Source organism: Physella acuta, unplaced genomic scaffold (assembly GCF_028476545.2).
Source record: "Physella acuta isolate Inbredline_101_S28 unplaced genomic scaffold, ASM2847654v3 ptg000373l, whole genome shotgun sequence".
NCBI lineage: Eukaryota > Metazoa > Mollusca > Gastropoda > Physidae > Physella > Physella acuta.
Window position 1 is genome coordinate 307,203 of NW_026731892.1, and position 12,273 is coordinate 319,475.

At 32.8% G+C, this 12,273-nt stretch overlaps 1 protein-coding gene across 4 annotated transcripts; it reads left to right on the forward strand.

The window, feature by feature from the left end:
• Positions 1-3,561: 3,561 nt before the first annotated feature.
• On the forward strand, positions 3,562-10,931 carry LOC131941777 (glutathione-independent glyoxalase DJR-1.1-like). 4 transcript variants are annotated; one of them, XM_059301279.1, is made up of 6 exons: positions 3,562-3,657; positions 8,230-8,357; positions 8,441-8,602; positions 8,881-8,950; positions 9,798-9,878; positions 10,073-10,931. In XM_059301279.1, the coding sequence occupies exons 2-6, from the start codon at positions 8,274-8,276 to the stop codon at positions 10,231-10,233; spliced, it is 558 nt and encodes a 185-aa protein (XP_059157262.1). In that variant the 5' UTR covers positions 3,562-3,657; positions 8,230-8,273; the 3' UTR covers positions 10,234-10,931. The 4 variants fall into 4 exon arrangements, with proteins under 4 accessions (XP_059157262.1, XP_059157261.1, XP_059157260.1 ...); XM_059301278.1 differs by lacking the exon at positions 3,562-3,657 and adding an exon at positions 3,685-3,756; XM_059301277.1 differs by lacking the exon at positions 3,562-3,657 and adding an exon at positions 3,695-3,762.
• Positions 10,932-12,273: the final 1,342 nt, after the last annotated feature.

Consider the following 12,273-nt stretch of genomic DNA (forward strand, 5'->3'; position numbering starts at 1 on the left):
TTACAATATATGTGTGCATCTATTACTATTTTTTGTGTATGTGCTTCAAGCAGTTGCATTAAAGTTGTCTACTTTGTTACTAAACTGTAACTAGTTGTGCAGTCAAAAAATATTTTTTTTATAGTCATTGTAAAGTGCAAGGCATTAGTTCTAAATACTAATTGAATATATACAGCTTTTTAATCATTTATGCTGGACGTTCATTTGTACTTGACTTGAAGCTTGTAAGAATCATAAGCATCAAATTAAGACATTGTAAATACTATGGCAAAAAATTGTACACGGCAATTGGTATGTAAATTTATTTTTAACACCTGGAATAGACAAACACTTCATTTTTTTTATTTGAGTTAAACTGTTTTGTACTTGCATTTGTAAAACTTAATTTTGGGGTGTTAATTCAATTGAGATGTTGGAATGAATGATTGTTGTGTTGTGTGACACTGGTCATTTCTGTGATAGAATCATAATTTTACTAATAATTGTTCTCTTTATAATCATATATTCATGGGAATGTTCAGTTCCACTTTTATGTTTTATTGTTGCCCCTATGGGAGCAGACACTTTTAATTTATTATAACTTCCTATCAAATGAATGTATTCTTAAAAAATACTCTAATATAAACTAGTAGTCACTAGATAGAAAAATATTTATTTAAACAAATGCACAATTATAAACACGTAGGATAAAGTGTGTATTATTAAAATAAAACCTTTTGGTGGTACATGTTTTTAATTACTTATAGTTAAGCATACTTCAATTTTCATTCTTTGATAATTAAACTTACCTTTTGATGTGAGCATTATGCAACTTTCATCTTTTTTTTTTGTCTTGGTTTATTTCTACAGATAGGTTGTTAAAAGGGACGAAATTGTCATTTTTTTTTTATTTAAAAGAATTGTTAGGGAAATTTTCTTCATTGTTCTATCATTTTTTATTATGTTTATTGACGCTTTTTCTTTTTTTTTGTTTAAATTTTTACTACTATTAGGCTGATTATAAATTATAATATAAAGCACATCTGTTTTTTTTTTTTTACATAATACAATACTAAACTAATATGATTTTCAGTCCTATTATGCAATGCTGTGGCAAGTATCCTATTGCTCCAACATTCCAGTGTTAGGAAATTGAATTGATATTAGACCAATTACAAACCAGCGTAAGACATAGCCAGCATTATGTCAGCACAAGCTTCATCTGCACCAATCATCAGTTGATCGAGACTAGCATTCATTCAAATTTAATCATATAAAAGCTACCTCTAATATTTTAGTCACTTTAATCATATTTTTTAATTTAATAAAGTTAGATAGCAATTATTGATTTTGTCTAGATCTACATTTTAAAAATAATTCAAGTAAGTTACTGGTATTCTGTCTATTGTTTTTATTAAGTTAACTGTTCCATTGAAAAAAAAATGTCAAAATATTTGGATCCATTAGACCATTTGTGCTAAGCTGCTAAGAGATGCTGCCCACTCCTTTCCATCCTCCCTTTGATGCTAAACTTTAATGTGTATTTGCAAAGCTTAGCTTTAAAATTCATTGTTTAATTGTCAGTGCTTCAAAAAATGACTTTACAGATGGTAAATAAGTTTCATGACAAATAATATTATTGTATTGTTTTTAAGTATATAATACTTTACTATCTTCAAATAATTTATCACAAAAACAAGTCTTTTTTTTAAGTATAAGTAACATTAGTTTCATTTGGTTATTTAAACTGAGTAAAAGAAAAAATGTTTTTGTTCTGTGGTTTGTTTATTGATAAAAACTACATCACTATTGTACATATTGAAAGTAACATATAATCTTCTTTTAATTGTTCATTAACAACTAGTTACTTAGACATTTGTAGTAGTTTTGTATGTTATTTCCTGGGTTGCTGTATTGACTTGCATCACAATGCACTGTGCTGGTTCTAAAAAAGGCTTTTTACAGGATCAACTAGTTATCAGTGCCCTGCTTATAAATGTGTTTATAATAAACCATTAATATTTGTATAGTATGAAAATAAAATAAAATATGGTAAGGGTTCTATTCTAGTGTTTCTATCACAAAATATAACAATCTTATTTCTTTGGATGTAAATACAATCTTGATTATAGTTATAAATTTAAAATCTCTTTTCTAAAACTTTTTTTACAACAAAATATATGTGCCTGTGGCATTCTATTTATCAGTTTGATGGTTTATAAGTATGATAACAATAATTTGACCTCGTAAAACATGAAATAAATTAGTAGCAATGTTTAGTTGAGACAATTTTTTAAAGAGAAAAAGCATTTTCTTTTAATTTGAATTTACCCAGGTATTTTGTGAGCTTAATATAGTGTACATTGTCAGCATTCATTTTTCAACTCAATCTTAAATAACATGTAATAATGGTTGGTTATATTTTCTGTGGCTACAAAATGGTTGACTACTTTATTCCTGTGGGAATCATAACTAATGACTAATAAAGTATTTATTTTAAAATGGTTTGATGTGTTTGTTTTAATATTTGTACTACATAGAGCCGATGAGAGGATCAAGCACCATCATGCAAAATAGACTTTCCCTAGCCTTGCAAAATAGACTTTCCCTGTCCATTGAGACAATTTGTTCTAGTCTCAGCAATGAACAACAGATGTGCCCCTGTCAACTGATAAACAATGTATGGCTTTGCTTTCTTAACCAGTAACCATGGGTACATCATATTGAATATGGTTGACAAAGCATACCAGATTTCTACCCAAACTTGACACTAAATATAAAACAAAAAAGATTTGACCAGGTATCCTTTCATACAGTTTTTTTATACTGAAGGGGAGGGCAGACTAGTTAAAGTATATATTTTCTTTATAAATAATTTAATATATTTTCTAGGCCTATATACATTATATATTTTTCTATTTCCTACATCCCCTGTAGACCATCTAATATCTATCTAGTTGTTGGGTGTTTGTTTTTTTTTAAATATAAATTAAATAGATCTAAATACTTTATTTATTCCAACACTATTCACTGCTTTAAAAGGGAAATTTTACCTGCCACTCATCAGCGTCAGAAAAAAAAAGTTCGTCACATCCAAGCCTATTCCCCCCCCCCCTCACCTGATCGTAGGGGGAAAAAAGTCACTCGAAAAAAAGTAAAAAAAGTCACAGATATGTATTTGCATGGAATTTATTAATATTTTAAAGCATTGAATATTCAGAAAGTGCAAATCAACTGTGAATTCACTAAATTGCCTTATAGTACTTTTACTTATTATTGCTATAATATAAACCATACTGCTTTTAAAGTTTATGCATATGCTACCCAAAAAAAAAAACCTACACGAAAAATGTTACGATTCTCAACAATAAAATCAAAATATTCCTAATAGATTTTTATGACTTTTTTCCGATAAAATGTTTCCTATGTGACTTTTTTTCTGTGCTTTTTTTTTCCTAGCAAAAACTGACTTTTTACTGTTTTTTGTTTCCTTTGACTTTTTTCCGTTCACCCCCCCCCCCCCCCTCCCCCTTTTTTTTTCTTCTCCCCTCCCCAGTATTAAAAAGACACGGTAGTTTGAAAGCGAAAGTGAAATTGAAATAACCCTGACCGGTACTTTGGGTTGGTCCTTGAACCGATGAACTTGTTTATTAAAGAAAGGATAACTACCGTGCCTGAGTTGAGTCGATTGTATTTAGAATCTAGATCTATTGATTGACAGTATTTTTTCTACGGTTTTTTGTATGTTACGGATATCTCGCTGTACTCAGTATATTGGTAAAAGTAACGTTCTAACACATAGATCTAGAAATGTGTAAAGTTAGTAACTAGGTGCGTAAAATCGGGCGAGGCTAGTAGATCTAGATATCTAGAGTCTAGAGTAATGTGCAAAAAAGTTGCCTCACAATGTTAACAATTAATTAAATCTAATATATAAAGCTCAGTTCTGTAACGTGTGGCAAAAAAGTTTGTCGTTGACCGTTCTATGGATTTAAGTGTTAGATTTTTTATCGTGCTCACAGTCTAAATTTACGAGTCAAAAAATTACCATTGAAAGTCTTTAAAAACAATTTTCATTCTATTTACTTAGAAGAATAATTTTCAATTATGAACACGACATAAAATTTTTAAAAACTGTATCGACGTTTATAAAATTTCTAAAATTGTGTCGGAAATGTATTGACTGCACAGTTACTTCCCTTTAATAAAAAAAATTCTTAAGAAGAAAGAATTTACATTTTATTACTTTGTTTTTGGTGTTAAGAAAAAAAAAATAATTACATAATTAGCGGGGATTGATTAAGTGCAATGTCGTTAGGTATTTTTAACACTGCCTTTTATTTATTCTATACACTGAACATACTGTTCAATATTTTTTTTTTAAATCAATAACATTTAATAAGCCAGGTCCTACAAATCCTATATGTTTATTTCTTTCCATTTAAGCTTGGAGTATTATCATTTTTGTTCACTAAATTGAAACAGGCGCGTCCGCCGGCGCCCTTGCACGGTTCGATTTGGCACCCTGGGCTATCATGTGAGCGCTATGCTGCATAATTTTGTTTTTAACAGTGCGATAGACTATGGATAAGAAAGGTTACTATAGTCTTTAAGTGAATCAAATCCGGGCGTCCTCCGGCACCCCGACAGGGTGCTATTTGGCGCCCCGGGCCTTTCGGTGTACGCTATGGTATCTACGTTCGCGTGAGTTCCAAAGACTATGAATAAGTTATGTACTATAGTCGTTTACTAAGTTCAATCAGGCGGTGACGTCATGGTGCGTCCTCTGGCGCCCAGACAGGGTGCTATTTGGGGTCCCGGGCCTCCCGTGTTCGGTTTCGCGCCTACGTTCATTAAAGTGAGTGCAAAAGACTATGAATAAGTTGGGGTACTATAGTCGTTTATTAAGCTGAAACAGGCGATTCTGCCCCGGGCTAGACTCTGAGCACTGTGCGTTTATGTTCGCGTTAGTGTTTTCTTTGTGTTTAGGTTGGGTTTGCGTTAGTGGTTGCGTTTTGATTTGGTTCGTTTTTGTTCTTTCTTTTTTCGTTTTCGTTTGTGTTTTATTTTCTTTGCGTTTGTGTTTGTATTTGTGTTTGTGGTTGCTTTTGCGTTTGTATTTGGTTTGTTTTCGTTTGTTTTTTCGTTTGTGTTTTTTTCTTTGGGTTTGTGGTTGGTTTTGCATTTGGATTTGGTTTGTTTTCGTTTGCTTTTTCGTTTGTTTTTTTCTTTGTGTTCGTATTGGTGTTTGTGGTTGTGGTTGGGTTAGTTGTTAGGTTTTTGTTTTCGTTTGTATTTGTAATTGTGTTAGCGTTGTGTTTGCGTTTTGTTGTTTTGGTTTTGGTTTGGGTGTGCAATGCCGGGTTTATGATGATTACTAAACACACAGGTAATGGTCTTTAACAGAAAGGTTTTTCACAGAAGCCGGAGCAGGGCCTGGCCGGGACGGCTAGTGAATTAATATTTAATAACACTTAATTAACACTACATGACTACACTGTTATTAATTAATATTAATAGAAATAGGTTAATAGGCCTATTGACTATATTCAATATTTTATTATTTATTGTGATATTTGGCTAAATATTACTATTACTAAATAATAATAATTAATATTAGCTAGAAATGAACTTTAAACACTACTAAACAGCAGTGTTTGCGAGGAAGATTTGCTATATAATATATAAACAGCGACATTCTGTAAGTTAGAGTGGTTTCCCTGAACCTCTAACTCTAACTATAATTTAAATTTTACAAAAAAAAAAACAAACAAAATGGCTGCTAAAGTAAATGAGCTTGGATGAATCTGATGAAAACATTGCTAGTCTTTATAACTTTATTTATTACTGAAAAGTTTTAATACGATTATTTACAAACAGGTATATTAATGAAACTTTGAAACATTTTTGTAAATTTCAAAACATAAATCCTCCTGAAAATGTGAAATAATTACTAAAATTCAATGAGTCACCTTTTTTTTCACACTACTAGTCTCGATTTATTTTACGTATCTAAAACGATAGATTACCATAAATGGCATGAAGTTAAATAAAGGCCTATGGCGCAGTCTATGACTACTAAATTACTATTAATACTTCCCTACTAACTAATACTACTACTATTCTATATTCTAGAATCTACTATTTAGTATCTAAATAGAATAAAAATATCTATACTTAAAATAGTTTATTAAAATTAATAGGCCTAATATAATATTAATTGATAAGTATATGTGTAAAGTCACAGTGTAGTATGTAATTGTAAACTATTAGTATTAACTACGAGATAAATGGCCCGTTGAGGGAGAGATACAATGGGCGCTAGGTTGATAGTATTGTCTTTTTCTATAAACCAAAATCACCACCTCAACTTCAGATTTAACCGGAAACAAAAAATGTCATTGAAAACGGATTTTTATCCATAATCGGTATTTTAATCGGATTTAAGCTTGATCTACATGTAGTTACTGCACATTGATTCTTAATATAGTCATAGCCATACCCCTAAACCTTGCACCTAGTCTCAATCATGGCAAAAGTCGCATTTAGAGTTTCTTTCAGGCGACTCTACACACCCCAAAGCACGTCTACCGTCCCATTCAGTGAAATATAATTTATATAGAAAATATACTTTCACCAGGGTCCGCCCCCTCCCAGAAAATTTAGTCCACCACTACCCCCGAAAATTTCAAGTACTCCCTCTCTCTGGGTAGGAAAAAGTCTGAAAGAAACACTGGTCGTATTTGTAGGTCATACAGACTAAAGGTAGAGTCTACTTCTATAATATAGACCCGTTACCTACTTTTGGCAGATAAACCTCACTCACACAGATAGTGTTTCTTTCAGACCTTTTTCCGGTGGTGGGGCACTTGAAGTCTTGCAGGGGCGAATAAAATAAATCTCCCGGGCGGTAGAGGCCAACACTGGTAAAAGTATATATTTTCTATATAAATTATATTTCATGGGGGGGGGGTGATTAGATGTTTAACCAGGGCGTGGGGAAGGGGCCTCTGCCCCTACCCGAACAGATGCATGAAATAAACTCTGCAAGCAAACCACTTTAAAGAATAGACACATGAATTAGGCAGTAATCTCAGTATTCTTATTATAGAGTATCGATTACATCATTTCTTGTGGGGGGGGGGGGGGGTGGGCTTCGCCCCTACCCAAAGAGATGCATGAAAGAAACTCTGCACGCAAACCACTTTTAAGATTAGACAACATTTGCTTTTTTAATTCAATGTTTACCTGAGAATCAATGACATCATATTATTTGTGTACTTTCCCTGCTTTAGAAAATTTCCTACTATATGTTCCATGTGACGTTACATTTTGCTTTTTGTATTTATACTCATACTTTAATACTATACTTTATACTTATTGTATATTTTACTTAATTTTATACTATAGTATACTATACTCAGACTAATATGACTATCCTCTCTATATATTTCTATAGTCTATACTCTATGATACTCTATACTAATACTGTCACTATACACTATACTGTGACTATACTCAGTATACTGTTATACTCAGTATATTGAATATTCTCTAGATCTATCTATAGTAGGCCTATACTCTACCTATACTATACTATAGTGACAGTGAATATTAAAAATATTGAGTATATAGATACTAGATATTATTAGTAGGCCTATTTCCTTATAATTTGGGCTAGCCCTTCATTCAGCAGTGTCCATTACCAAGTAATTGTTTTGCCTCTATTAAGATTTTTTAAAAATACCAGAATTACAGATCTGGTCAAATGTGTCAGATCTTTAATAAAGTCTGACAAAAACCAAACAATCCAGTGGTGTGGCACTACCTGGTTCAGTTTAATCATCACATGTAGTGGCCGACTATGTCCTTGTTGTAGGATGCTTTTTAAAATGAATGTAGGCACTATAGTGCTCACAGGGGAACATGGCGTGCTCCATGTCACCCAACAACCACCAGGGTTGATTCATTTAACACTTACAGTAGCCCAATGTGTTTCTAGTGCATGGCACTCTATAAATTGAATGTAAGTACCAGAGTGCTCCGAGGGAACCCAGGGTGCTCAGCGGCTTTAGACTGCAGGGGTGCTGGTGGAACTGCCTTGTGCTATTTAACTATTGAATCAAGTAGCACCCCCTGTGCAAGACAATTAATCATCTGATTGGGAACTCTGGGCGCTAAACTGCACCCTAATATTTTTTAAATACTTGTTTTATTTGTGATGAGCACTGAGACATTTCTGTATTTCAGCATTTCCTTTAATTAAAAAACTCTTGCACACTGTCCAGACAAAAATGCCATCTGCTTTAGTATTTCTTGCTGAAGGAGCAGAAGAAATGGAAACAGTAATTACTGTGGATATTCTTCGCCGTTGTGAGGTACAACTTATTTACATTGAATGTTATCTATGTTAGTTGTGAATGTATTACATTAAAAACAATTTTCATTTTAATGTACATAGATTGATGTGGTTCTTGCTGGACTGCATGGTAATAGCCCAGTAAACTGCAGCAGAAATGTGAAACTGGTGCCTGATATGAGCTTGAAAGATGCACTTGCAGCTAAGCAGTATGACATCCTTATCTGTCCTGGTGGAGGAACCGGTGCTGAAAATTTGTGTAAAGTATGATTTAAATTATTGTGTACTGCTTAAAGTAAATTGTACATTTTGGTAAACATGTCATAACTTGCATAATACTTGACCGACGGAGATGAAATTTGGTATACCATGTCAGGACACCCAAAGCATTATGGAATAATTTTTTGGACAAAAACCTTGAGGTCGAGTCAGAAAAAATCAAATATTTATCAATAAAGACTTAATAGGTTTTAGTCAGCACACAAGAATGGTGAAGGGATGTTTTCTGTTGTCACTGTTGTCATTTATCCTTTTTTTCTCAGTCTAAAGAAGTTGGCGAGGCTTTAAAAGACCAAGAGAAGAAAGGAGGCTATGTAGCTGCTGTCTGTGCAGGTATACACACTTTATTTAGGCCTAAAAAAATATATTTCGTTCCTCAAAAACAAGATACATTTTTTAAAACATTTATCTTTTTACTTTCTCGTATATACGAAGTATAGAGAAAGTCTTGTAATCGTGCAAAAAAAAAAAATCGAGATTTTTACAAATCTCGACGTTTTACACCTCACTGATACGGAAAAACATAATTTTGCAATCTTGTCCGTATGTCTGTGTGTCTGTCTGTGTGTCTGTGTGTCTGTCTGTCCGTGTGTAAACACGATAACTTGAGTACCGTTACAGCTACGTTGATGAAATTTCATATATAAGTATTTTATCGAAATCGTAGATCCGTATCAACTTTTGAGCGATTTCCGATAACCGGAAGTGGTACTTTTCCTACTTTGAATTTTTCAAAAGCCTATAACTTGAGTACTATTTCAGATAGATAAATGAAATTTCACATGTAAGTAAAAGATCTAATTCTCTACCTTCTGTTAAATTTTGAGTAATTTCCGTTGACTGGAAGTAGTAATTTACGCTACTTCCGATTTCTCAAAAAACTAATGTAAATTTTAAAAGTACTAATAATATTGCGCACCATTATGCGCTTTTTTATTTGGCGTTCACCTGGTGTGCAATTAATTTGTCTACGAGATTTTATTCTATTTTTAAAACTTAAAGTATTTAAAATGGATTAAAAATCATGTCTATAGCCCGAGTTCCCATCCCCTGTTATTTTATATAAGAATATTCGAGAAAGTTTAGGGGAGATCACTCCCGGTTTATTTTACATCACTTTTATTTTATTCAAACATTCATTATACAAAACTAATAAAAATTGTAAATGTTTTATTTTAAGCTCCTACTGCATTTCTGGCTCATGGCATTGGCAAAGGGAAAAAACTCACATCATACCCTAGTTTTGCAGATAAACTCAAAGGTAATCAGCCAGTAATTCACATTTTAATTATCTATATGTTTTATCTATAATATCCATTTAATTTATTTATAATCATTATTTATGTCCATTATTTGTATCCATAATTTATATCCATCATTACATTTTTCAAATAATGTATATAAAAATTACAGATCCAGTATTATAAAACATTTTGTACCTCCCTCTTAATTTAGGAGACTATAAGTATTCAGAAGACAGGGTTGTTGTTGATGGGAAAATGATCACAAGTCGTGGACCTGGCACTTGTTTTGAGTTTGCCCTCGCTATTGTGGAACAGCTTAAGGGAAAAGAAAAGGCACAGTCACTGATTAAGCCACTGCTTCTTAAGATCTGAATTGTTCAGTTTCTTTTTTAAACCTTGTCTTACAAAAAATTTGATCTTATTTTCTTTTGAGATACTGATGAAACGTTTACTGTTTCATATCCATCAGATCCCCAAATTAATAGCTTGAATAGCTTGCCTTATTTTTACATTAACTTTGTGTTATGTGTTAAATTTTTTCTTTGGGATAAATAATGTTTATTACACAAACAGTTTGCAGAAAATAATTAAACAGTCCCTATGATGTCTCACCGAGTTTCTGGTTTTACTGTGAATATCAACTAAAAATGTACCTTTTTTCTAAATATTAGAAATTGTTACTAGAATATTGTATTTTAATATTCAGTTTTTCATAGGAAAATTCACAAACAAAATCTTACTAATAAACAACTGTTTAGTTACATTACATTCACACTATATTTATTTATCCTAACCAACCCTTTTAACATTTAGATGATTAAAAATGTTATCTACCAATTCAACAAAGTATTTCAAAAGAAACTTAAAAATATGGACATAAATATTGAAAATGTTAATGTCCTAGCTTAACCTCCTATGATAAATTCATTGAACTTTGGTGTTCTAACCCAACATCAATTTTTGAAGATTTCTTTTTCTTATTATAATGTATTATAATAATGATGTTACTTTTGTGTTTTACAATGGTTTTATCATGTAATGGAATTTTAAGAAATAAAATTCTGTGAGCATTTTAAAAAAATGCTATTGCTTATTTTCATGTCCCATAAGCAACAGAAAATAATTACTGTTTTTTTCTTTTAAACTATATCTGCATTACTTCCCTTTTTACTTCTGAGGGGCAAAAAAAAACTAGAGCTGAAAGCTATTGTTACACTAGTTCTCCTCCCCTTTTTTTGAATGTCACCACCCCCTACTCCCTGAAGTAATTCCATGGGTGTCGGTTTTCTGATTGTGCCTCTCCTCATAAAATTACTGCATTGAAACGGGCCTAAATAAAAAGTAATTAACTTCCTCAACTAGGCTACTGTGTTACACCTTCCTTGGGCCGTTTTCTACAGGAGTATAACGCATACCAGCACACCGTGTATAAGGTTTGCATCGTTTTATTGCATATTTTGTAGGGATTACTACCGCTGTTGTATATTTCCTCCACCCTCACCACAATATAAAATAGTTCAAAATGAAGATCTCATTGTCTTGGGTAAGTTGCGCGTCATTTAGTTTATACTGGCCACAGTTAGTGATAATGGCTTTAATCTAGTCAGTCATGTGACATCATTACATTTTATTTGTATATTACATGAAGACTTAGTTGATCTTACACAATTTGGGGTAGGGTGTGTTCACTATCTCTTAGATATCTCTGGGAAGGGAGGGCTATGCTCCACCCCCAAAAGCGCATTTACCGCCCCGGACGAAATGAAATTGAAAAGATATAAAATATCGGCTCATAGAAAAATATATTTTAACCATTCTTCACCTCCCCCTTCATGGAAGTTTCACGCCCCCACCCCACGGCAAAACGAAAGAAACCCTGGAAGATGGGGTGAGGGGTGGCTGTTTGCAATAATTGAAATGGTGATTAATCAAGTTCAATTCATTAAAAAAAAAATTTAAACCAGTAGTGGGGACTAGGCTTGTACAATGATTTTGAGTAGAGGGTGAGGATCTTAAGAAATGTGAAGTAGCATACACTGTGTATGTGTTTAGTTGAGGGGGGGGGGCTGGGGAACTCCATGACGTCGTTCGAGGGCTGTGACGATGTCGTCATTGAACGACTCTTTGTATATGCTACACAGGAATAAATTTTAAATAGTTCATTCAAAGTCTTGTAACTGTGTTGTATGCCTATAAAGGGGTCGTTCATAAACGTCGTCACATTCGTGGGGGGGGGGGGGGGGGGGGGGGTCCGTAATTTTGTGACGATGCGGGATTGGGGGAGGGGTAGATTTTTTGCATTAAAAAAAAGTTATGTTAGAAAACTTGTTTTAGTACTTTTAGCGTATGCGTTATTTGATTACAATAATCTGTTAACCAAGCTCAGTCAAGATTTTTAGAAGAAAAGAAAAT